Source organism: Theropithecus gelada, chromosome 16, assembly GCF_003255815.1.
Source record: "Theropithecus gelada isolate Dixy chromosome 16, Tgel_1.0, whole genome shotgun sequence".
Taxonomy (NCBI): domain Eukaryota; kingdom Metazoa; phylum Chordata; class Mammalia; order Primates; family Cercopithecidae; genus Theropithecus; species Theropithecus gelada.
Genome location: NC_037684.1, coordinates 64,529,133 through 64,555,487, shown reverse-complemented (window position 1 = coordinate 64,555,487; position 26,355 = coordinate 64,529,133). Strand labels below are relative to the sequence as shown.

The window sequence follows — 26,355 nt, the reverse complement described above, 5'->3', positions numbered from 1 at the left end:
CTTGAGCCTGAGGAGGCGGAGGCTGCATTCAGCCGTGATCGAGCCACTGCACTCCAGCCTGGGCAACACGGTGAGAACTTGAGATCAGGAGTTTGAGACCAGCCTGACCAACATGGTGAAACCTCATCTCTACTCAAAAAAATACAAAATTAGCCAGGCATGGTGGTGCATGCCTGTAATCACAGCTACTTGGGAGGCTGAGGCAGGAGAATCACTTGAACCTGGGAGGCAGAAGTTGCAGTGAGCTGAGATCGAGCCATTGCACTCCAGCCTGGGCAACAAGAGCGAAACTCCAGCTCAAAACAAACAAAAAAAAAGGATCTCTGATCACAAAGCTTTTGTTTAATAATTTATTGGTTGATGATATGATGTCATAATTTATTTATTTACTTATTTTCTTTTTCTTTTTTTTTGTATTCACTCTGTCACCCAGGTTGGAGTGTAGTGGCACAATCTCGGCTCTCTGCAACTTCTGCCTCCTGGGTTCAAGCAATTCTCCTGACTCAGTCTCCTGAGTAGCTGTGATTACAGGCATGTGCCACCACGCCCAACTAATTTTTGTATTATTAGTAGAGACGGGGTTTCCCCATGTTCGCCAGGCTGGTCTCCAACTCCTGACCTCAAGTGATCTGCCCACCTCGGACTCCCAATGTGTTGGGATCACAGGCATGTGCCACCATTTCGGCCCATAAATTACTTTAAAAAAAAAAAAAAAAAGAATTGCTTAAGCAGAGCCGTGCATGGTGGCTCACATCTGTAATCCTCGCACTTTAGGAGGCCAAGACAGGCAGATCACTTGAGGTCAGGAGTTCGAGACCAACCTGGCCGACATGGCGAGCCCCTGTCTCTATTAAAGATACAAAAAATTGGCCGGGCGTGGTGGCGGGCGCCTGTAGTCCCAGCTACTCGGGAGGCTGAGGCAGGAGAATCGCTTGAACCTGGGAGGCAGAGGTTGCAGTGAGCCAAGATTGAGCCATTGCACTCCAGCCTGGGTGACAGAACAAGACTGTGACTCAAACAAACAAACAAACAAAAAAACGAATTGCTTAAGCAGATCCTGAATTCCAGCAGAACAGCTGACTCCACCCAGCTCAAAGACTCCCACAGAAGCCAGGAGCAGTGGCTCACGCCTATAATCCCAACGCCTGTAATCCCAGCACTTTGGGAGGCCAAAGCAGCAGACTGCTTGAGCCCAGGAGTTTGAGACCAGCCCTGGGCAACATGGTAAGACCCTGTCTTCATTAAAAAAATTAAAAATTAGCTGGACATGGTGGCGTGTACCTGTGGTCCCAGCTACTCAAGAGGCTGAGGCAAGAGGATCACTTGAGCCTGTGAGTTTGAGGCTGCAGTGAGTGACGATTGTGCCACTGCACTCCAGCCTGGGTGACACAGCAAGACCCCGTCTTTCTTTATCTTTCTTTTTTTTTTTTTTTCTTTTTGAGATGGAGTCTCGCTCTGTCGCAAGGCTGGAGTGCAGTGACACCACCTTGGCTCACTGCAACCTCTGCCTCCCGGGTTCAAGCGATTCTCCTGTCGCAGCCTCCCCAGTAGCCGAGACGACAGGCGTGCACCACCACGCCCAGCTAATTTTTATATTTTTAGTAGAGATGGGGATTCACCGTGTTGGCCAGGATGGTCTCGATCTCTTGACCTCGTGATCCACCCGCCTCGGCCTCCCAAAGTGCTAGGATTATAGGCGTGAGCCAACACAACAGGCAGACCTCATCTTTCAAAAAAAAAGAAAAAAGAAAAAAGAAAAAGACTCCCACAGTGGAACCAAGTGAGCATGAGAATCAGTTTCTTCATCTCCCTGTTTCATGACCTCACCCTGCACTCTTCAATCAATGATTTTCACACTTCAGCCCAATCCTACTCCAAACCCTTAAAAACCCTGGCCCCAAAGTACTCTGGGAGATGGATTTGAGGTATCCTCCTGTCTCCTTTGCAGCAGCCCTATGATTAAACCTCTTTCTCTGCTGCAACCTGGTGTCTTGGTGTATTTACCTCCAGTGTGCATCAGGCAACAGAACTATTACAGTTAATACTTTTAGCCTCACATTCAAAGGCCCTCCCCATCTATCCCAAACTACCTATCCAATTTCTGGTCCCATTGCCTCTCAGCGGGACCCTGGCTTTACTCAACAAACTCTGCTGTTCCCCTAGTCTTGACATCTCAGTAAACAATACCATCATCCAGTTTGTTGCTCAAGACAAAAACACAGAAGTCATGCTGAATTCTCTTTCCCTCAGACTCTCTCAATCCAATCCACCAGGAAATCTATTTCCAATCATGTCTCAAATCTCTCATCTCTTCATCTCTACTACCTCACTCTAGTTCAAGTAAGACACCATCATCACTCACCTGGACCAATGCATTAGCCTCCTGATCACTGCATAATCACAATTCATTTGTCACACATCAGCATAAAGTGGATTATGGCTTCCCATTACACATGGTATAAATTCGACCTCAGCATCCTGGTTTACCAAGTGTGGCCACTCTCCGGCCTACCTCTCCAACCCTATCTCACACCATTCTCTTTTTCACCCACAATGCACCAACCACATTAGCTTCTTTTCTATTTCTCTAACTTGCCAAGCTCAGACCTGGAAGGCATTTTTTTCACCCTGACATATGCATGGCTAGCTCCTTCTTGTTATTTAGATTTCTGGTGATTCGCCTTCGTGGAAATGGCTTCACTAGCCACTAAGTAGTTACTATCAGATGGCCCTATTTTTATTTCCTACATAGCGCTTATCACTATGGGATGTTTTTACTTTTCGCTCTATATTCCCCACTAGAAAAAAATCTCTACGTGGGCATGGGATGTTGCGGCTTCGTTTCCATTGAATTACCAAGGCTTAGAACAATACCAGGGCTTGAAACGCAAAAAAAATTCTAACACTTGTGGACTGACTGAATGAACTCTTGATTCTCACCACTCTTCAGCCCCTCCCCCACTTTCAGGACAGTCTTCCTGAAGGCATTTGGTTTATCAAGCCACTTGATTTCCGTCTATCATTCCTAATAAAATGTTAAGTTTCAAGAGCTCAGAGACAGGGTTTGCGTGCATGAGCGCTGTATCCCAGTAGGCGGCCGGCAGACTTTCTGTTAGTTGAATCCATGAATGGGACAATGGGGCTAAGTTTACATGGGGGTCGGCCATGCCTGGGGTCTGCGGAACGCACGCAAGATAGGATGAATGGACGCCTCCACTAAAGCAAATCCGCGGGCACCAAGTAGACACAGCTCGGCTTGGGGGGATACTGAAGGGGCCAGACCAGGCTTGGGCTAGATGACGAAACGCTGCACCTGGAGGAGGTTCCGGGTCCGTACGCGGTAACTATACTCACGTGGAAGACGCACTCGCGGCCACAGAGCACCTCGAATCGTCGCGCGCGCTTGTTACGTCATCCACGTGCGCCGCGGGTAAAGACTGGACCTGCCTGCGCCGGGGCGACTACGCCCCGCCCACTTTTCCCAGCCCGCACGCAGAATTCTAGGTTCTTGGAGGGGAGAGGTTTATCCCCACGTGGTTTCTCGCACAAATCTGTCTTGAATTGACGTTTGTGAAAATACATTCTGTTCCCCATCCACGCGGGGACAGTTAAGTAATGACATCAGTTATTTAAGGCTATAACGCAAGCATGTGAAAGGTGTACTTTGGAGGCATTACGAGGAAGCCCTTCTCTGCTTGGCAAGATCAAAGTGACTGAAAGATGCTTAGAAGTCATCCACCAGGCGGGCTGTGTTTGAGTTCCTGAGCTGTCCCACCCCATCCATGTGAAGGCCTGCGGGATGCCGGACAGGATGTCACTTAGAAGGGAGACGGAGCCTGGGCGCGGTGGCTCCCGCCTGTAATCCGAGCACTTAGGGAGCCCGAGGCGGGCGGATCGCTTGAGCCCAGGGGTTCGAGACCAGTCTGGGCAACAATGCGAAACCCTGTCTCTAATGAAAAACACAAAAATTAGCCGGGTGTGGCGGTGCACGCCTGTGATCCCAGCCACTCGATGGGCTGAGGTGGGAGGATCGCTTGAGCCCGGGAGGTCGAAGCTGTAGTGAACCGAGATGGCGCCGCTGCACTCCAGCCCGGGCGATAGAGTGAGACCCCGTTTCAAAAAAATCAGAGAGGGCCAGGGGCGGTGGCTCACGCCTGTAATCCAGGCACTTTGGGAGGCTGAGGCGGGTGAATCACTGAAGTCAGGAGTTTGAGACCAGCCTGGCCACATGGGGAAACCCCGTCTCTACTAAAAAAAAAAAAAAAAAAAATTAGCCGGGCGTGGTGGCAGGTGCCTGTAATCCTAGCTACTCAGGAGGCTGAGGCCGGAGAATCGCTTTAACCTGGGAGGCGGGGGTTGCAGTGAGCCGAGATGGCGCCACTGCACTCCAGCCTGGGCGACAGAGCCAGGCTTCGTCTTTAAAAAAAAAAAAAAAAAAAGTCAGAGAAAAGAGACAGGGGTATCGGGAGTTGGGATGGTGCACCGAGGCGCCTCGCAGTCTCCAGGGTGCGAGGTGGTAAGCAGCGAGAAGGAGCTGGAGGTGGCGACGAGACCCGCCCACCGGTGACGTCACCGAGGGCCCCCTACCCCCCCTAACGAGCAGCCGCACCTCCCGGAGGCGGAGCTCCGGCGCATCATGGCGGCTGGCGCGGCTCAGGCCTCTTCCTCTGTGAGTGCTGCTATTCGTCCCTTGTTCCTTTTTTCTTGTTTGTCACAGATATTCTTTTTCTTCCTATTTCCTCTGCCTTGTCTCTGTGGGCTCGCTGGCCGCGTCCGGACCATGGGTGAGGGGGTTGTGAGTCGGTCGGCTCCTACCTCTTACTGGTTCTGCGAATGTTTATTCCCTCATTCACGCGGCGCCCACTGTGAGCCTTAAACTGGCCTCCGTGCACTCTCTAGGGTTTAAGCCCGGTGGGAAACCAGGAGCAGGTTAATGGGGTAACTGTGGGGCTGTGGGTTCCTGGAGAAGACCCTTGACGGAGCTGTAGGGGAAAAGGGCAATCATAATAAGAAAAAGCGTCTGAGACCCAAAGTGCGTGTAGAAGGCAAAAAGCGCCAAAAGGGGCCGGGTGTGGTGGCACACACCTATAATCCCGGCACTTTGGGAGGCCGAGGCGGGCGAATCACTTGAGGTCAGGAGTTGGCGACCAGCCTGACCAACATGGTGAAACCCCATCTCTACTAAAAATACAAAAAATAGCCGGGCGTGGTGGCGCGCACCTGTAATCCCAGCTACTTAGAAGGCTGAGGCATGTGAATCGCTTGAGCCTGGGAGACGGAGGTTACAGTGAGCTGAGATTGTGCCACTGTACTCCGGCCTGGGCAACAGAGCGAGACTCCGCCCAAAAAAAAAAAAAAGCGCCGGAAGGGGTTTCAGGACGGAAGCAGACACATGTTCAAAGGCAGGAGGATAGAGCAGGTGTTTGAAAAACTCAAAAGTTCAATTGAATGGTGGTGGAGGGGTCAGAACTGACAGTTTTGTACCTCTTGCTGAGCAACGACTTTAACATGAAGGTAATTGGGTGTGGTGGCACACGCCTGTAATCCCAGCTGTAATCCCAGCTGCTGGGGAAGCTGAGGCTGGAGAATCGCTTGACCCTGGAAAGTGGAGGTTGCAATGAGCCGAGATCGCGCCACTGCACTCTAGCCTGGACGGCAGAGCCAGACTCCATCTCAAATAAATAAATAAATAAATAAAAAGATGTTAAGAAAATACAATCTAAAGGATTGGGTTTGGTTTTTTTTTTTTTTTTTTTTTTTGAGAGACGGAGTCTAGCTTTGTCACCAGGCTGGAGTGCAATGAGGCGATCTCGGCTTACTGCAACCTCTGCCTCCCAGGTTCAAGCGATTCTCCTGCCTCAGCCTCCCAGCTGGGATTACAGGCATATAGACACGTGCCGCCATGCTCAGCTAATTTTTATTATTATTTTTTTTTTAGTAGAGACGGGTTTTCACCATGTTAGCCAGGATGGTCTTGATCTCCTGACCTCGTGATCTGCCCGCCTCGGCCTCCCAAAATGCTGGGATTACAGGCGTGAGCTACCGCACCTAGCCAGGACTGGGACTTATGTAGGGAAAGGAAGGAGTTAAGGAGGACACCTAGGTTTCAGGATAGAACAACTATTTGGTTAAGGGTACTGTTTGCTAAGTTAGTGAACATAACACCAGAAGAGTTCTAGATAAGGAGAGGGTTTTGTGAAAGGTTCAGTATTGGGCATGTGTGCTGCCTGTGGGTTGGCCATGGAGAGTCTGGCAGATGGATAAGACTAAAGCTCAGGAATGAGTTCTCAGCTAAAGTAGACATGCAGGAACAATCATCATCTGGCCATGGCTGTTAAACCCATGCAGTGGTTGAGATAATCGTGGGAAAGCATATTGTGTTCTTAAACTTCAGCCTGTATTAATCTGGGTCTTCCTCCCTCTTTTTTTTTTTTTTTTTTTTTTGAGACAAGGTCTTAACTCTGTCACCCAGGCTAGAGTGCAGTGGCACCATCACTGCTCACTGCAGCCTCAACCTCCCTGGGCTCAAGCAATCCTCCCACCTCAGCCTCCCAAGTAGCTGGGACTACTGACTGTGCTACCACGCCCAGCTAACCCGGCTAATTTTGAATTGTTTTAGAGTTTCACCATGTTGCCCAGGCTGGTCTCAACCTTGCCAGGCTCAGGTGATCCTCTCACCTCAGCCTCCTGAGTAGCTGGGACTACAGGCACGAGCCAGCATGCCCAGCTAATTTTTCTGTTTTTTGTAGAGACGGGTCTTTGCCTTGTTGCCCAGGTTAGTGGTGAACTCCTGGGCTCAAGCGATCTACCTTGGCCCCGCAAAGTGCTGGGATTACAGGCGAGAGCCACCACATCCAGTCTGCTCCATTTTTACTCAGTAGATGAAAACATGAATTTAGCTTTTTAACAAAACTTAGGTAATTTCACCTTATGGCCATGAGATCACTCTGAGAGACAATAGTATTCAGTGCACCAAGCAAAGGATAGGCCATCCAAGAAACGGAACTACAAAAGAATACTGGGAGAGGAAGACAAAAAGCGTGAGAGTCGGAACTTTGATGATGCTGGTGAGGCAACTCTGAATGGTGATTTGGTCTAGTTTCTACAACTCTGACCTTGAATGAGTGTTTGGCTGAGGTGGGCTGAAGGTCAGTTGTAGGACTGTCCATAAGGATGCTGAAGACTTCTAAAACTTGAAGCCTTGTTTTTTTTCCTTTTAACTTTTATTTTAGATTCGGGGGACATGCGCAGGTTTATTATGTAAGTAGCCTCATGTCACGGGGGTTTGGTATAGAGATTATTTCGTCACCCCTATACTAAGCATAGTACTTGATGGGTATTTTTTCCGATCTGTCTCTTCCCACCCTCAAGTAGGCCCCAGTGTCTGTTATTTCCCTCTTTGTGTTCATGTGTTCTTGTTATTTAGCTCCCACTTATAAGTGGGAACAAACATGCGGTATTTGGTTTTGTGTTCTTGGGTTAGTTTGCTAAGGATGATGGTCTCCAACTGTATCCATGTTGTAGCAGAGGATATGATCTCATTCTTTTTTATGGCTGCATAGTATTCCATGGTATATATGTACCACATTTTCTTTATCCAGTCTACTGTTGATGGGCATTTAGGTTAAGACTGGCTTTTCTAGCTCTTTTCAAGCTCCTTAAGATTAGAAGAATGTGAAGGGCAGGGCCGGGCGCGGTGGCTCACGTGTGTAATCCTAGCACTTTGGGAGGCCGAGGCGGGCAGATCACTTGAGTTCAGGAGTTCGAAACCAGCCTGGCCAACATGGTGAAACTTCGTCTCTACTAAAAATATAAAAAATTAGCTGGGCATGGTGGTGGACGCCAGTAATCCCAGCCACTTGGGAGGCTGAGACAGGAGAATCACTTGAACCCAGGAGGCGGAGGTTGCAGTGAGCTGAGATCGCGCCACAGCACTCCAACCTGGGCAACAGAGCAAGACTCCATCTCAAAAAAAAAAAAAAAAAAAAGAAAGAATGTGAAAGATTGACCAGGATGTTAGTATATGAACCTTGGAGGACCAGGGAAGGAGCTGTAATGGCTTAGAAGTAGCATTAAGGGAGAAGGATAAAGGACCTACTGCCAAGTGTGTTAAAGCTGCCTGGCACTGGGAGGAGGCTAAACTGGTCCTTTTTCCTAAAGTTATTTACATATAATGGCAACTATGTGTCCAGAATCTGTGTCAGGTATACAAAGATAGTCTGTATCCTCCTCAGGAAGCCCACACCTTTGCTGAAAAGACAACAGGAAACAAATCAAGTGAGGTTGTATCTTGCATATATTTAGCTTGTGGGAAATGCATATATTTGAATAAAAAAATGATTAAAAATTATACTCTGCCTATATCCTTTTTATGTACTGTCCACTATTAGGCACTTATACATAGTATGGGACTATGTCCTATTCATTTTTGGTTTTGGTTTTTTTGAGACAGTGTCTCACTTTGTCACCCAGGCCAGACTGCAGTGGCGCCATCCGGGTTCACTGAAGTTTCAACCGCTCCAGGCTCAGGTGATCCTCGCACCTCAGCCTCCCGAGTAGCTGGAACCACAGGCGTGTGCCACCACACCTGGCTTTTTGTATTTTTGTAGAGATGTGATTTCGCCATGTTGTCCAGGCTGTTCTTGAACTCCTGGACTCGAGCAATCCACCCGCCTTGGCCTCCCAACGTGCTGGGATTACAAGCAGGAGCCACTGCACCTAGCCTGTCCTCTTCTTTATGAACAATTTAAAGGATTGTTCAACAATGTTTTTGTCCATTCTCACTTTTCAACGTACTGACTTTAGAACCAGATTCCATGTAAGATGGGATGAGTACAAGTTTGTTAGAGAAAGGGGCAAGACCAAAACTGGGTGGCCAGCTGTCTATGGTATGGCTGGACTAAGACTTTTAAGGTTTCTTCAAGTTCTAAACTCCTTTACTTTTGATCTTCATTTCATGTGCCCTCTGGATATACTTTTCTTTTTCTTTTTGAGATGGAGTTTCGCTCTTGTTGCCCAGGCTGGAGTGCAATGGCTCAATCTTGGCTCACCACAACCTCTGCCTCCCGGGTTCAAGCAATTCTCCTGTCTCAGCCTCCCAAGTAGCTGGGATTACAGGTGTGCACCACCACCCCTGGCTAATTTTGTGTTTTTAGTAGAGACAGGGTTTCACCATGTTGGTCAGGCTGGTCTTGAACTCCCAACCTCAGGTGATCTGCCTGCCTCAGCCTCCCAAAGTGCTGGGATTACAGGCGTGAGCCACTGCACCCGGCCTGGATATTTTTTCCTAGTCCTTTATTCTTCCCAAGTTTCCTTGGTGGGCCGGATAGTCAAGATGATTTAACTAAATTCACTTTCCTCAGGAACAAGCCTGGCTTGAGGATGCTCAGGTCTTCATCCAAAAGACCCTGTGTCCAGCTGTCAAGCAGCCTCATGTCCAGTTGACTCCATTGGTAATTGATTGTGTGAAGACTGTCTGGTTGTCCCAGGGAAGGAATCAAGGTTCTACGCTGCCCCTCAGCTATAGGTAAGGAGAGGTGGCGGTTGTGGGGGCTGGGCAGGGGCGGGTACTGAATTCATGATTGAAAAGTAAGGTTCTGTAGTTAGAAAAAGGGCAAGTGAGAGAGTGAGCAGAGGACAAGGTAGTCTAAACATACCGCTTCTGCAGAGCTTTTCTGTTCTAACATTGGCAAGCTTTCCTTTTCCTAAAGTTCTCCTGAATTGGCTGAAGATTAAAGAAAAGGAGAAGAGGGGAAGAGAGAAGGAAAATTTGGAAACAGAACTCTCAAAGTGGGGAAAGAGGCTAGCATTATCTTTATTTTGTGTATTAAGAAACAAAGATACAGAGAGCTGTTTGACATTACCAAGTGCAGATCATTGTGTTTAAGATGTGAGTTTTAGGGCTTCCGAGGGGGGGGTGTGTGTGTGTGTGTATATATATGTGTGTATATTTGTGTATATATACGTATATATACATATGTGTATATATACGTGTAGATATACGTATATATACACATTTTTTTTTCTACACTATCATTTCCAAAAGTGTTCTAGGCAATGTTAGTAAAGCACAATAAAAGGGGTTCATAGCTAAGTAAGTGTGAGGGAAATTGAATATGATAAAACTTCGCTGGGAGAGTCATAGGGTTTATTGACATATTAGAGGCTATGACAAGTCCTGCAAAAGAAGACTATTTATTGCCTCATAGAAGTAATCACTATCGGCCAGGCACAGTGGCTCACACCTGTAATCCCAACACTTCGGGAGGCCAAGGCGAGTGGATCACCTGAGGTCAGCAGTTCGAGACCAGCCTGGCCAACATAGTGGAACACTGTCTGTACTAAAAAAAAATACAAAAATTAGCCGGGCATGGTGGTGGTTGCCTGTAAAATCCCCAACTACTCGGGAGGCTGAGGCAGGAGAATCGCTTGAACCCGGGAGGCAGAGGTTGCAGTGAGCCGAGATCGCCATTGCACTGCAGCTGGGCGACAAGAGTGAAACTCCATATATTAAAAAAAAAAAAAAGTAATCACTATCTTGTAGATGGGATATATTATTCCAATAAATATTTTAATATTTTTACTACACATGCATCTATCCTTAAGCAATATAATGTAGAGTTTTGCACACATGTAGACCTTAAATAAATGGTACCATACCCTATTTAAATACTCTCTGCAATTTGTTTTTCTTTTTTTTTTTTGAGACAGGGTCTCGCTCTGTCCCCCAGGCTCTAGTGCAGTGATGCAAACATGGCTCACAGCCTTTACCTCCTGGGCTCAAGCAGTTCTCTTGCCTCAGCCTCCCACATAACTAGGACCACAGGTGCATGCCACACTGGTCTTGAACCCCTAGGCTCAAGCAGTCCTCCTACCGTGGCCTCCCAGGGTATTATAGGCATGAGCCACTGTGCCTGGCCTGCTTTTTTTTTTTTTTTTTTTTTTTTTTAAGACGGAGGGCCGGGCGCGGTGGCTCAAGCCTGTAATCCCAGCACTTTGGGAGGCCGAGACGGGCGGATCACGAGGTCAGGAGATCGAGACCATCCTGGCTAACATGGTGAAACCCCGTCTCTACTAAAAATACAAAAAAAATTAGCCGGGCGAGGTGGCGGGCGCCTGTACTCCCAGCTACTTGGGAGGCTGAGGCAGGAGAATGGCGTGAACCCGGGAGGCGGGGCTTGCAGTGAGCTGAGGTCCGGCCACTGCACTCCAGCCTGGGCAACAGAGCCAGACTCCGTCTCAAAAAAAAAAAAAAAAAANGGCCGGAGTGCAGTGGCACGATCTCGGCCCACTGCAACCTCTGCCTCCTGGGTTTTAGTGATTATCCTGCCTCTTGAGTAGCTGGAACTATGCGCCACCATACCAGCTAATTTTTGTTTGTTTGTTTGTTTGTTTTTCACTCTTCTAATGAGTTTTTATTAGCAGGTAAGAGATGATTTAGGATCCCGGGGTGGGGGTCACTGGGTACTAGGTCCCCCTTCACCATCCTGGGAGAAGGACGGAGAACAGAGGACAGGGAGGTGCAGCCAGTTCAGATCTTCCCAGGAAACGTGCTTTCAGCCTGTTGGTCTTCCCAGTCTATGACCCAGGATGTGGGGCAGAGGGACTGGTACACACACTGGTACCATTCACACACAGAGATAGCGCCTCCTTTAGCGGTCATTGCCTTCTGACAGCGGTGGAAGTCCAAGTAGTTCTGCCAGCAGTTCCTGGTCTGGTTCTGGTTGGGGAAGTGGCTGTCAAAAGGGGCAGTCTTGTAGTTCTTGATTTTGGTCTCAATGTCTTCTTCCGCCATGGTGCTGAATCCTAAAGGCACCCCAGATGCAACTTAATTTTTTTATTTTTTAGTAGAGACAGGGTTTCACCACATTGACCATGCTGGTCTCGAATTCCTGACCTCAGGTGATCCCCCATCTCGGTCTTTCAGAGTGCTGGGATTATAGGTGTGAACCATTGCACCGAGCCCCTACTTGCTTTTTGTGCTTAACATTATACTTCTTTTTTTGTTTGTGGTTGTTTGTTTGTTTTTTGTTTTTTGAGACGGAGTCTCGCCCTGTCACCCAGGCTGAAGTGCAATGGCATCATCTCAGCTCACCGCAAGTTCCACTTCCCAGGTTCAAGTGATTCTTCTGTCTCAGCCTTCCAAGATGCTGGGATTACAGATGCCTGCCATCACACCTGGCTAATTTTTGTATTTTTGCAGAGATGGGGTTTCGCCATGTTGGCCAGGCTGGTCTCGAACTACTGACCTCAGGTGATCTGCCCACCTCAGCCTCCCAAAGTGCTGGGATTATAGGCATGAGCTACCGTGCCCGGCCGATAGTGTATATGCATATCTTGAGCCTGTGTTTACCTTGGTTAAAAATTATTTTTATTTATTTTTGCCTATTTGGTAGGTATTAAATGATATTTTTGTTTTGTTAATTCCAAAGTTTTGTTTTTTTTTTGAGACGGGGTTTTGCTCTTGTGGCCCAGGCTGAAGTACAGTGTCGCGATCTCTGCTCACTGCAATCTGTGCCTTCCAGATTCAAGCAATTCTCCTGCCTCAGCCTTCCAAGTAGCTGGGATTACAGGCGCTTGCCACCATGCCTGGCTAATTTTGTATTTTTGGTAGAGATGGGGTTTCACCGTGTTGGCCAGGCTGGTCTCAAACTCCTAACCTCAGGTGATCCTCCCTCCTCGGCCTCCCAGAGTGCTGGGATTACAGGCATGAGCCACTGTGCTTGGCCTAATTCCAAAGTAATTTCTGAGGGTACTTGTACACGGGTTATTTTTTTTCCTTTTTATCATTTTATTTCACTGGACTGTTTTTCCTTTCGCCGAGATCACACCACTACACTCTAGCCTAGGCGACACAGCAAGACTCTGTCTCAAAAAAAAAAAGGAGACAGTTCTATCTGGTTGCTTTTTCTTGGGACTTCAGATAAGTAGGAAAACACAGAAAGAACATGGACTTTTGAATGAGACACGCCTGGCTTTGCCACCCATGCCTCTGTGTACTGAGCCTCTGACTTTCCCCATTGATGATGTTTACAGAGTTTTGGGGAGAAGGAAATTCAATATTGAGCCTGACCACACTCAGTATAGTATAGTGTGCATGGCAGGGGCCAACATGTATTAGTTTCTGTCTTTGCCCTGTGTCTTCTCCAAAGCCATTAGGGAAGGAGACCAGATGCAGAAGGGGAGTGGCCTTCTAGAACAGCATTCTCTCTCCCTTTTTTCTTTTTTGTTTTTTGAGACGGAGTCTCACTCTCGCCCAGGCTGGAGTGCAGTGGCGCGATCTCCGCTCACTGCAAGTTACGCCACCTTCTGGGTTCACGCCATTCTCCTGCCTCAGCCTCCCTAGAAGGTGGGACTCCAGGCGCCCGCCACCACACCCGGCTAATTTTTTTGTATTTTTAGTAGAGACAGGGTTTCATCGTGTTCGCCGGGATGGTCTTGATCTCCTGACCTCATGATCTGCCCGCCTCGGCCTCCCAAAGTGCTGGGATTACAGGCATGAGCCACCATGCCTGGCCCATTCTCTCTCTTTAATATTCATTTGTGCATAATGTTCTTGAGTCCAACAGGGAGGATTAATTGTGATGTTTTGTAACTCCATCCTTTTCATTTCCACTGAAAAAAAGTCATGGTGGCCGGGCTTGGTGGCTCATGCCTGTAATCCCAGCACTTTGGGTGGCTGAGGCAGATGGATCACCTGAGGTCAGGAGTTGGAGACCAGCCAGGCCAACATGGTGAAACCCCGTCTGGAGAGAGTTCAAGATTTCAGTCTTGATTTCCTTCCAGCCTGGGCGAAAGGGTGAGACTCTTATCTCAAAAAAAAAAAAAAAAAATCAGGGGAATACAAGCAAGTGAGAATAATGGTATTACAGAAAGGTGAATTTATCACAACTTTGATAATTTAACTATTATTTGTATCACATCCAACACCCACATCTCAGCCTCAGCTTCCCCCCTAGTCTCTAGTACTGTGCTATTCTAGACTAGAAAGGAACTTGGCTGGCGTCATTGTAGTTGGACCCTTAGATGCCTAAGTGGTCCCATTAAGTTCTCTCTGGAGCTAAGAGCTGAGATGCTTTCAAGAGAATTGCCTTTGTTATTTACAAAGTGTTCTCCCCACACATTCATTTCCTCAGGCCGCTCATGCATTCCTATTTCATTTCTCTGGGTCCTCTCCCTGGCACCATCTTGTTGAAGATACTGTTCAGCACAGAATTGGACTCAGATCCCATCCTTATTTTCTTTTTCCTTTTTTTTTGAGACAGAGTCTCACTCTATTGCCCAAGCTGGAGTGCAATGGCGTGATCTTGGCTCACTGCAACCTCCATCTCCTGGGTTCAAGCAATTCTCCTGCCTCAGCATCCCAAGAAGCTGGGGTTACAGGTGCCCACCACCATGCCCAGCTTATTTTTTGTATTTTTAGTAGAGATGGGGTTTCACTATGTTGGCCAGGCTGGTCTCAAACTCCTGACCTCAGGTGATCCACCCGCCTTGGCCTCTCCAAGTGCTAGGATTACAGGTGCAAGCCACTGTGCCCGCCTGCATCCTTATTTTCTTAGGCCTTCAGCCCCAGGTTTTACCCCTTTAATCAAACTCACCGCTTAGTCCATGTTCCCCTGCAACCTTTCCTTGGGCTCTTGAGTGTTTGTCAGGGTTGAGAGTTACCTACTAGGCTTGGACCTGTCTTTGCAGGACCTCTGTTCCCTTCACTCTACAGCTTCGTCTCAGTACAGGACCTCAAGACTCACCAGCATCTCCCATGCTGTAGCCATCTGTCCTGGAGCAGTACTGCATACCAGGCCTGGGCCCAAGAGGCTGGACCAAATGGGAGCCCCCTTCCCCGAGAGCAGCTGTTGCTTTTAGGGACACTAACAGACCTCCCGGGGGACTTGGAACAAGAGTGCAGGAACGGAAGCCTCTATGTGAGAGATAACACTGGTGTCCTGAGCTGTGAGGTGAGTGGAAGGTGGAGGTCACATGCCTCAGATCCTGACAAGAATGGTGTCCAAGGATCAAGACAATTAAGTCTCTGAGGACACAGGCGGGGAGGTGGGTGGATAGGGTGCTAAGGTCCTGATTAACCCTTGCTCTTGGTCTTTTTTAGCTCATCGACCTGGACCTTTCTTGGTTGGGCCATCTTTTTCTGTTCCCCCATTGGAGTTACCTCCCTCCTGCCAGGTGGAATTCCTCAGGGGAGGGGCACTTGGAGCTGTGGGATGCCCCTGTGCCAGTGTTTCCTTTGACCGTCAGTCCTGGCCCGCTCACTCCTATCCCTGTCCTCTACCCAGAGAGTGCTTCCCGCCTGCTCAGGCTCAGGTAAGTTCCCCCTCTAGGCATGGCGGGGACACTGTGAAATCGGAGGCTGATGGTGGGTCAGTGGAGGGAGAGAAAGAAGGGCATTGATAGTAATATAGACGGAATGTTCCAAATCAAGGGAATGGTGGGCTTTGAATATTAAGAAGGTAAAGAGAAGGGTTTTTCAGGGGATCTGTGCCTTATTTGATGGGGCAAGAGAATTTTGAAGGTTTTTAGCATACCTAGCTTTGGGCTGTGGACATTTTGTATCACTACCAGGTTATTCTTTACTGTGGAAGGGACAGCATTTGTAGGGAAAAAGAAGAGAAATAAAGATGACTGCTGCTTTTTTTTTTTCTTTTTTTGAGACGGAGTTTCACTCTTGCTGCCCAGGCTGGAGTTCAATGGCGTGATCTCAGCTCACTGCAACCTCTGCCTTCCAGGTTCAAGTGATTCTCCTCCCTCAGCCTCCTGAGTAGCTGGGATTACAGGGCTTTTTCTTCCTTCTTAGAAACAAGCTCAGAGGTGTGCAGCGAAACCTGGCTGGGAATCTGGTTCGACTGAGTGCTCTGGTGAAAAGTAAGCAGAAAGCTTACTTCACCCTGTCTCTTGGTAGATCACCCCCAGCTGTCACCCACGTGTCTGTCATCGTGCAGGTGAGGATTGGGGTCATTTCAGCCATGGAAGTGGGGGAGGGTGTTAGAACTTTCAGTAGGAAAGATAACATCGTAGGAGAAGCCATGTAGGAAAGGAGGACAGCTGGGGAAAGCTGTTTTCTGGAATCGCGCTGTTGGGAGAAGATTCCAGGAAATGTTTGTGCATAGAGGAAGTAGACTTTCCGCTTTGCAATTCACTTGAGCACACAGCTCTTAGATTGTATGTGACCTTTTAAAAAACTGCCACACTGACTTGTGGAAGATGACCAAAGAAATCACTCATCTTAATACCATTGAGACATTGAATACAGGCATTAAAAAAACCAACAACTTGGTACTTACTGTTGACTCTTTTTGCATCAACTGGTACAATTTTATTTTCATAATTTCAGCTTTTAGACTCAGGTGCATGTGCTTGTTTATTAGCTGGGGATATTTTATGATTCTGAGGTTTGGGGTATGATCCATCCTTTTACCCAGGTACTGAGCATAGTACCCAAGGTAGAAATTGTAAATCATTAATTTTTATTCTAACCGTTGTTTTATGACATATAAGTATCTGAATAATGTTTCTTTTCCTTTTTATAAAAAATTTAAAAATATGTGTATTTTGTAGAAATAGGGTCTCGGTATGTTGGAGAAGAACAGTTTATCATACTTCCCTTGATATCAGTCCCAATACTGGATACATATCTACTCAATACATATGGATTACATGAATGAATGTTGTTTGTGTGTTATGGGGTGGGATAGGGCACACTTTTCTCAATGGAATATGTATGTGTTTTGAAGGAAGTTTTAGGGATGGTTTATATGTTGGGGAAGTGGTTAGGAAATAATTTGGCATCTCCTGTGAGAGAGGAGAGACGCTAAGGTTTAGTTGGCAGACATAAGGAAGACGGAGAAGTGAGGAGAGATTCACAGGGGGCAGGTCTCTGAGTTCAAATCATGAGGGAAAGGGACTCTGGCAGAGCGGCAGTGTTGGGGTCCCTTGTGCCACATTGCCTGTTTCTGCACAAGCCAGGTCCCTGCCCAGTTGGTGTGGCACAGAGCCCTTCGGCCTGGTATAGCCTATGTGCTGACAGAACTGCGAGTGTCCAAGATCCGTGGTCAGCGCCACCATGTTTGGATGACCAGTCAGTCCTCCCGTTTGTTGCTGCTGAAACCAGAATGTGTGCAGGAGCTGGAACTGGAGCTGGAAGGACCCCTCTTAGAGACTGATCCCAAACCACTCCCCATGCCCAGCGTCTCCGAGGATGAGAAGGATCCAAAAGGTCTTGTCCGGTATTCTAGACTCCTGTCCTATTCGGTGAGCACAGGGAGAGATCCTAGAGCTTGAGGGGCCGGAAATGGGGGTCTTCAAAGAGGAAGAAAATAGCAGTCAACTGGACCTCGGCCTGTTTGCAGGGAGCAGTGACTGGTGTGTTGAATGAGCCCGCTGGCGTCTATGAGCTGGATGGGCAGCTGGGGCTCTGCCTTGCCTACCAGCAGTTCCGTGGCCTCAGGCGGGTAATGCGACCAGGAGTGTGTCTGCAGGTATGTGAGATCAGGGCTGATAACGAAAAGAGACCTCTGCAGCTTCTCTTACCTTCATGGGCTCCTTTTCTGCAGCAGGGTGGTTATCTAGAAATACAGAAATAAAAAGTGTGTGTTGGGGGTCACTTTTGTTCAGGATAACTTGGACAGAAGTTTACATCAAAAAGGAGTAGAGTCTTGGGCACTGTGAGGAGGAGTTGTGGCCAGAGCATCTCCTTTACAGAAGGGCCTTTCACCTGGAGGAGGAGATGGCTGAAGCACAGGTCTGGGGCTGGGATGATCTCAGGCGACCTGGTGAGAAGCCTCAGCCATGTCTGTTCATCCTGGAGCCACCCAGCCCACAGCAAGACTGAGTGGAGCTCATGGGAGATGAAGGCTGACCGCAGTGGGCGTGGGTTGTAATGGAAAGCAAGGCCAGCCCACGTGGGAGAAATTGTTTTCCTTCTTCCTGGAACCCAGGCAGTGGCAAAGTGCAGTGAACGTTTCCTGGGTTCATTGAGTTGGGGGCTTCATCTCTGCTTTTTCATTTTCTCTGCTTTCCCCCAGCTCCAGGATGTTCACCTGCTCCAGTCAGTGGGTGGGGGGACAAGAAGGCCAGTGCTCGCCCCCTGCCTCCGTGGCGCCGTTCTGCTTCAAAGCTTCTCTCGTCAGAAGCCTGGGACTCACTCATCCCGTCAAGCCTACGGGGCCTCCCTGTATGAGCAGTTGGTGTGGGAACGTCAGTTAGGACTTCCCCTCTACCTGTGGGCTACCAAGGCCCTGGAGGAGCTGGCCTGCAAGTGAGGAGGCTGAGGGCCCAGAGCGGGGAGGCAGTGGGAGTAGCACACTTCCTTGGCAAGGAGAGCGGGATTCTTGAAGAGACAGGCTCTTCAGGGTAAGTGACTGCGCTGCTTTTCCTGGCCAAGGCTGTGTCCCCATGTGCTGAGACACCACCAGTTCCTGCAGCATTCCTCTCCTGGGAGCCCCGGCCTGGGACTGCAACTCCTGGCTCCTACCCTGGATCTTCTAGCTCCGCCAGGCAGCCCTCTTCGGAATCCACACAGTGAGATCCTTGAAGAGCCACATCACTGTCCCCTCCAGAAAGTATGAGGATGTGGGAGAAGGATGGTGGCAGAACACCGGAGGACACCTGGGGCCCACGGGACACACTCCCGGTTTTTCTTCCCTCCTTGACAGTACACTCGGCTACAGACTCCCTCCTCCTTCCCCACTCTGGCCACCCTGAAAGAGGAAGGACAGCGTAAGGCCTGGGCCTCCTTTGACCCTAAGGCCCTTCTGCCCCTCCCGGAGGCCTCACACCTGTCCAGCTGCCAACTCAATCGCCACCTGGCTTGGTCCTGGCTCTGTCTGCTGCCCTCTGCCTTCCACCCAGCCCAGGTAAGGGGGGGCCCTTGCAGGACTCAGGGGACTTCCTTTTTTTGTCATCCTTATTGCCACGACCCTAGTCTCGGTTACTATCATTTTTTTGTCATTTTGACTACACTAGCCTTCTAAGCAGACCACTTCATCTGTTGTTGGCCCCTCCAGTTCATTCTCTCTGTAGCAACTAGAAAGGGGGATATGCCAGGCACAGTGGCTTATGGCTGTAATCCCAACACTTTGGGAGGCTAAGGCATGAGGATCACTGGAGCCCAGGAGTTTGAGACCAGCCTGGGTAGAGACCTTGTTGCTACAAAAATTTTGTTTTAATTAGGTGTGGTGGCACGTGCCTATGGTCCCAGCTACTCAGGAGGCTGAGGTAGGACCGCTTGAGCCTGAGAAATCAAGGATATAGTGTAGCCAAGATCACACCACTGCACTCTAACCTGGGCAACAGAGCAAGACTCAGGAAAAAAAGGAAGTTAAAAAAAAAGTGAAACTTGTATTACAGAACTCTCTTGTTTAAATCCTTTTTTTCGAGACAGGATCTTGCTCTGTAGCCCAGGCTAGAGTGCATTGGCACGATCATGGCTCATTGCAGCCTTGACCTCCCAGGTTCAAGTGATCCTCCCACCTCAGCCTCCCAAGTAGCTGAGACTACGGGCGTTCACCACCATCCCTGGCTAATTTTCTTTTTTTATTTTTTTGGAACAGGGTCTTGCTCTGTCACCCAGGCTAGAGTGCTGTGGCTCTATCTTGGCTCACTGCAACCTTGCCTCCTGGGCTCAAGCAGTCCTCCCACCTCAGCCTCCTGAGTAGCTGGGACTGTGGGCATCCATCACACGTCCAGCTAATTTTTGTGTTTTTGTAGAGATGGGATTTTGCCATGTTTCCCAGGCTGGTCTTGAATTCTTGGACTTGAGTGATCTGCCTGCCTCAGCCTCCCAAAGTGCTGGGATTACAGGCATGAGCCACTGCACCCAGCCTGGGTTAATTTTTACATTCTTAGATTTTTAGAGATGGGGTCTCTCTATGTTGCCAGGCTGATTTCCATCTCCTGAGCTCAAATGATCCTTCTGCCTTGGCCTCCCAAAGTGCTAGGATTACAGGCGTGAGCCACTGCGCCCAGCTTAAATTCTTTGCATGCCTCTCCCAGTGCATATAAAGTAAAATCAAACGTCTCATTGTGTCCTATGAGATCCCGCATGGCCTCTTACCTGTAACCTCTATTTGTACCCTTTCTTTTCTACAAAATGTGCGAATGCATGTGTGTTTTTTTTTATGTCTGTCTACCTCACTTGAATATAAGTTCTTTGGAATCAGAGACATGTCTTTTTTGTTCACTTTGTAGCTTTACCATGTAATACAGCATCTGGCAAATAGTAGATGCTCAGTATTTGCTGAATAAACATTTGGTAACTCAACCTTCATCTTCTTGCAGGTTTTACTTGGGGTTCTGGTAGCTTCATCTCATAAAGGTTGTCTGCAACTTCGGGACCAAAGTGGCTCCCTGCCCTGCCTGCTCCTGGCCAAGCACTCTCAACCCCTCAGTGACCCACGGCTGATAGGTTTGGAGTTCAGATGCGGAAAGAAGATGGTGGTGGGGTGGTGGTTCTCACAGCCAGGGGATCCTGGGAGGAAAAGTCTGCTGGGATTTACTAGAGATGCTGAAGTGACACATGTCAATCAACAACTTCTGGGAGACTGGTATGGCAGGCGGAGAGCAGGAGCAAGAGGACCCCTAGCCAGAATTTCCAGCACGCATTTCTCCACCATAGCTCCTAACGCGCACTCCAGGATTACAACTGTGTCTCCTACATTCTTAGTTTGGAGAGAAGGTGTCACCCCTCTAAGGTGGGGGTCAGGTGTGGGCTTTCATGTCATGTTAGGGCAGCAGCTCTGGCCTGGGATGGGCAGTGAGACCGGTAGGATGGTCTGCCTCGCAACCCACCGCACAGGTCTCCTTTCTTGTCAAGATAGAAAACTTTCTTCCTCTAGGCTGCCTGGTGAGGGCAGAGAGGTTTCAGTTGATCATAGAGAGGGACGTGAGAAGCAGCTTCCCTTCCTGGAAGGAGCTGAGCGTGCCAGGCTTCATCCAGAAGCAGCAGGCCAGGTTGGCTGCTTGGGGTCGTGGTTGTCCTGAGTCTGGGGGGAAGGAAGGGCCTGGTGAAAGGAGTGGGACTCTGGGGACCAAAATACCCAATGCCTGCATCACTAAGAAATCTGTTTCTTGTCTCTCCCAACAGAGTCTATGTCCAGTTCTTTCTGGCTGATGCCCTGATCCTGCCTGTGCCCAGGCCCTCCCTTCATTCAGCAACACCCTCAATACCTCAGACAGATCCCACCAGCCTGGAGGGACCCCACCTAGGACAGAGCCGACTCTTCTTGCTCTGCCACAAGGAGGCCCTCATGAAGCGGAATTTTTGTGTCTCTCCAGGAGCAAGTCCAGAGGTGCCCAAGCCCACCCTCAGTTTCTGTGTGTTGGGGAGCTGGCTTGGGGGCACCCAGAGGAAGGAGGGGACTGGATGGGGGCTGCCCGAGCCCCAGGGAAATGACGACAAGGATCAGAAGGTAAACTGGGACTCCAGGGACCCAGGACCTGACCTGTGCCCTGAGTCTCTGGCTGGGACCCCAGCACTTTGCTCTCCATCCTCACAGGTTCACCTCATTTTCTTTGGCGCTTCAGTCCGCTGGTTTGAGTTCTTGCACCCGGGGCAAGTGTACCGACTCGTAGCTCCTGGCCCCCCTGTGAGTGCTCTACTTCATCATTCCTTTCCCCAGAAAGCTTTTTAGGGGTTGGGGTCTAAAGAGGCATGCCAGTGCCTGGTCACTCTCTAGGCCTTCTGGAAGAAGGCTGGACTTAGATATACCAGAAAGCCTGTGTGTGTTGACACACTTCCTTCTCCATGTTCCAGAAAGAACAAAATTGGGTCAGAATATTTTGTGAACCTCCCACTGGACTAGCACACACTCACAGACAGTCATCTTCCCATTTCTGTGCAGACACCAATGTTGTTTGAGAAGGATGGTTCATCCTGCATATCTCGGCGTCCTCTGGAGTTGGCTGCCTGTGCATCCTGCCTCACTGTCCAGGACAACTGGACTCTGGAGCTTGAAAGCTCCCAGGATATCCAAGATGTGCTGGATGCAAACAAGGCACTGCCTGAATCCTCACTGACCGACCTGCTCAGTGACAAGTAAATGTCCACCAAGCCCCTCTGATTAATTTGGCCACTTTCTCTTCTCGCAAGCTACCTCGGTTTGGTGAAGACTTCATTTTCTTTTGCAGTAGGTATTTCTTTTGTTATTTTTTTTTTGAGACAGAGTCTTGCTCTGTTGCCTAGGCCAGAGTGCAATGGCCTGATCTCAGCTCACTGAAACCTCTGCTTCCCCTGTTCAAAGGATTCTCCCACTTCAGCCTCCCAAGTAGCTGGGATTATAGGGGTGCACGCCACCACGCCCAGCTAATTTTTTTGTATTTTTAGTAGAGACAGGGTTTTGCCATGTTGGCCAGTCTGGTCTCGAGCTCCCACCTCAGTCTCCCAAGTGCTGGGATTTAGGGGCGTGAGCCACCTTGTGCGGGTTTCGAATGATCTGCCACAACCCTCTTTTTCCCATAAGCCCTTAGTGTGCAGTGTGGCGGAGCTCAGGGCTTCTCAGGACTTTATATATGAAATTCTAGCAGATACTTTAGTTCCATTTTCTGCCTTGGATCTGACTGTCTCCACTCTATGCTTTCTTATGCCTCCATTCACAGTGTATTTCCCTGACCTTCCAGTCTCACAGATTCCTTGGTGTCTTTCTCCGCTGAGATTTTGTCACGGACACTGTGTGAACCCCTTGTGGCCTCTCTCTGGATGAAGCTGGGTAATGAACCTTCCTTTGTGGGGAACGTATGAAATAGAGTGATGGGCCTTTGTGGACTTCACAGATCCTACTAACACCCACCTTCCTTCTGTAGGGAACACGGGGGCCATGAGAAGGTGTGTGAAGCTAACCGTCGCTCTTGAGACTGCTGACTGTGAATTCCCCCCTCACCTGGATGTATATATCGAAGACCCCCACTTGCCTCCCTCACTAGGACTCCTTCCAGGAGCCCGGGTCCACTTTAGCCAGCTGGAGAAAAGGGTTTCCAGGTGAAGATGTGTAGTGTCACCTGCCTCCTCTTGCTACTGATGTAGCTCTCTGGAATGTTCATCTCTGCTTACCTTTGCTGCAGCGACCCCTTTTCTTTCATACAGCTTTCCATATATCAGTCTGCCATTTGTGCCCAGTACCCTCATGAGGTATTGCAGTCTGGTCCTCCTCCTAGTCTTCCCCTAGCTTTGGTAGGGCCATGGCCAGGGTATGTCCCTCAGGGGGAGTGGCCAGTCTGTGGTGCTTGATCTCTGAGTCCCAGCTTCTACCCCAATTTGTCTTGTCTTCCTGGTCACTAACTATTCCTCTTCCACTTGCAGATCTCACAATGTTTATTGTTGTTTCCGGTCATCCACTTACGTGCAGGTCCTGAGTTTTCCCCCTGAGACCACCATCAGGTCAGTGCCCAGACCCCAACCTCTAAACTTCCTGGCTTCACATCTGCATCTCCCACATATCCCTGGTTCTGAAGATTTTGCCATCACTACAGTCTTCTCCAATCCCAACAAGATGTGTTGAGTCAGAGGAGCTCCTCTACCCCAAATAAAAAATGCTCTGTGCCTATCATTGTACCCAGAATCATTTAGTGTTCTAGGCTTTTGAAGGCTTTTCAGTCTAACATGCAAATATTTCTTGGCTAACATCATGGTGTTCAAACCTGAAAAATAACCAGTGACTATCAGAGATCAGGAATTAAAATGGGGGCAGGGGATGGGGCTTCTAGGAGCGCATGGAACCCACTGCTGTCCCCATCCTGATGCCCTGTATGTCCTCCTAGACCCACCCTGCTTTCAGAACCCCTTTGCCTGTTCTGTTTCTTGACCCCTGTGTCTGTCTCTCTGTATTTATTTAGCGTTCCCCTGCCCTACATCTACCTGGCTCAACTTCTGCAGGGTGGTCAGTCCCCATTCCAGGCCACTACCTCTTGCCATATCGTCTCCGTCTTCAGCCTTCAGCTCTTCTGGGTGTGTGCTTATTGTACCAGCATCTGCCCCCAGGTAAGGGAGGGAAGGAACAGGCTGAACTGGGTATGGAGTGCCAGAGGGATGTGATGGGACCAAGAGGACTTTTCCAACCACTGTCTTCATCCCAGGGAAAGTGCAGTCGGCTGGGCCCCACATGCCCTACACAGACATCTGTAAGCCAGGCCACCATCAGGTGAGAGCACAAGGCAGGCACCCATTGTGCCATTTTCTTATTAGACCACTTTGTCTATCTGCAATTTCTACATTAGCATAATTCCTGGCTCATGAGAATTGCTGAATATTTTTTGAACGAATGAATGAGGGTAAGCTCCTAAATCTTTGAGCCAAAGACTGCAAACAGTGGGGAGGGAGGCATGTTGGGTCCGGGCTGTTGGCAAACTGGGTTGCTGTAGGTGTTTGTATTTCCCCCTGCTCCCCATAGGCTCCTGGTGGAGGACGGGACTGCCGAAGCCGTGGTGACCTGTAGGAATCACCATGTCGCAGCAGCACTAGGGCTGTGTCCTAGAGAGTGGGCCTCCCTCCTGGAGTTCGTGCGAGTGCCGGGCAGAGTGGGCTTGCAGTTTGCAGGGCCTGGAGCCCAACTTGAGGTGTGATGTGGCTGGGACGGAGGGACTCAGTATACCCAGATTCCTGGGCTTTTGGCAGAGGATTTAGGAGCTAGTTAACCTTGACCTTCTTTTTCTAGTCCTCAGCCAGGGTTGACGAGCCTATGACCATGTTCCTCTGGACACTTTGTACTAGCCCCTCCGTCCTCCGACCTATTGTGCTTTCTTTTGAGCTGGAAAGGAAACCGTCTAAGATCGTCCCATTAGGTAAGGTTGGAGATGAGGGGATCATGGTGATACAGATAGATGGGTCCCTGGGAGGAAGAGGGATGCGAGACTGATGGGGAATTTCTGGAGTTAGGGAGGAGAATGGTGGGTAGGAACTGAAAGCCACATGCCTGAGATGTGTGTTTTTCTTCTCTTCCCACCTCAGAACCTCCTCGGCTACAGCGATTCCAGTGTGGAGAGCTCCCTTTCCTGACTCACGTGAACCCCAGGCTCCGATTGTCCTGCCTTTCCATCCGAGAGTCAGAGCACTCCAGCTCTCTGGGGGCCCTTGCTTCCTCCTGTTAACTGAACTGCAAGGATGGCCTGAGAGTCCTTCCTTGCTAAAAACCTGAAGGCCTAGGTCCTGGCTCCTCCCCTACTTGCCCTGTGATTGAACCAAGGACTCCAGATTCACAAACCGCTACGCCACTATAATTTCCCTTTGGTGTTCTGGTGCCAGCCTGCCTTGGCGAAACTGTGGAAACAAGAAATCACGGCACTATTGATATTTTCTCTGACTGGGGACAAGGCATGTGTATTCACAGGTGGCCTTGAGCACCTGGGTTCTGACTTTGTGGCTGGAGCTGAGGGAACAAAAGACTTGCTCGCTGTGGGGATGATGGTGACAGGCCCATTGACCTGCAATGAAGCCCTCTGGTGTCATTTCTCACTGGTACTCATCTCTGGGGTCCCAGGCCTCCTGACTCCTAGTTGTCCACCTCCTAGGAACTCCTAGTCGTTCATCATCATTTCAGCCCTTTGCCACCAGGGCCAAAGGTGGAAAGTAATTTGGAAGAGAAGAGCTTCTGGTCCAGCAGAAGAAATGATACCAAAGTCAGTCTGTAAAGGAAGTAAACTGGGGAGCTGGCAGCAAGGCAGAGAACATAGCTATGATGGTCTTAGTAAGGCTGGGCCCTGCAGGAAGTCAAATATGAATGCCTAGAGGTGTTCACAAGCACAAAGATGGGGTAGGGGGAGGCAAGTGCCAGGCACGAGGAGGGCCAGGTGAGGACCCTGGATGCCTGTGCTATAGGGCCCCAGGCTAGGGTCAGTCCTGTAGGTTTCCCAAGGGCCCGGCCTAAGGCAGATCCTTGATCAATGTACCATGAGACCAGAAGGTACTCTAAAATCACAACCACAGAATTAGGGGATCTAGGAGCAGTTCTTTGGAGCTATCCATGCATTTGGCTGGTGTCGCCGCATTTCTTTACTGGGGGCTGATAGGTAGAGAGGTGGAAAGATGATCCGAGGCACATCTTTCAGAGCTACTGGGAGGCCATTTCTTCCTGGCTATCAGGATTCGTTCATATTTGGGAGACCTTCAGAGCATGGTTAAGCCCATATGTTGGTGTTTACACACTTTTATGGCAGTAATATCCTATATTAAGATTCGAGGTAGGTCGTATTACCAACTGGCCGGTTAGCTCAGTTGGTTAGAGCGTGGTGCTAATAACGCCAAGGTCGCGGGTTCGAGCCCCGTACGGGCCAGAGGGTGGATTGTTGTTTTCTAACCTTGTGCTGTTGTCCGGAAGTTTCTGCCCAGAGCCAGTTGCTTTCTGATAACAGAATTACATT

General features: G+C 49.2%; 2 protein-coding genes, 1 non-coding gene and 1 pseudogene across 5 annotated transcripts in view; 2 read left to right on the top strand and 2 right to left on the bottom strand.

Moving 5' to 3' along the window:
• Window positions 1–5,054, bottom strand: part of PFAS (phosphoribosylformylglycinamidine synthase) — a 22,306-nt gene extending 17,252 nt beyond the window's left edge. Inside the window, exon 1 of one of the 2 annotated variants that reach the window (XM_025362553.1) lies at window positions 4,816–5,054. The gene's annotated coding sequence lies outside the window, so the exon portion shown is untranslated. Of the gene's footprint in view, window positions 1–3,354; window positions 3,440–4,815 lie in introns of those variants that run through there. The other variant, XM_025362552.1, reaches the window with a different exon arrangement.
• Window positions 4,586–26,355, top strand: CTC1 (CST telomere replication complex component 1). The gene is made up of 23 exons (XM_025362554.1): window positions 4,586–4,669; window positions 9,363–9,526; window positions 14,717–14,954; window positions 15,104–15,315; window positions 15,806–15,950; window positions 16,975–17,259; window positions 17,358–17,486; window positions 18,033–18,265; window positions 18,392–18,569; window positions 18,663–18,863; window positions 20,287–20,413; window positions 20,844–20,958; window positions 21,092–21,416; window positions 21,504–21,593; window positions 21,849–22,042; window positions 22,624–22,712; window positions 22,807–22,981; window positions 23,303–23,380; window positions 23,836–23,980; window positions 24,076–24,140; window positions 24,390–24,555; window positions 24,654–24,780; window positions 24,947–26,355. The coding sequence occupies exons 1-23, from the start codon at window positions 4,637–4,639 to the stop codon at window positions 25,084–25,086; spliced, it is 3,654 nt and encodes a 1,217-aa protein (XP_025218339.1). The 5' UTR covers window positions 4,586–4,636; the 3' UTR covers window positions 25,087–26,355.
• LOC112609613 lies at window positions 11,392–11,823 on the bottom strand (annotated as a pseudogene). The gene has a single exon (XR_003116222.1). The product of XR_003116222.1 is annotated as a cytochrome c oxidase subunit 6B1 pseudogene (transcript).
• TRNAI-AAU lies at window positions 26,195–26,268 on the top strand. The gene has a single exon. It is a non-coding gene; the product is annotated as a tRNA-Ile (tRNA).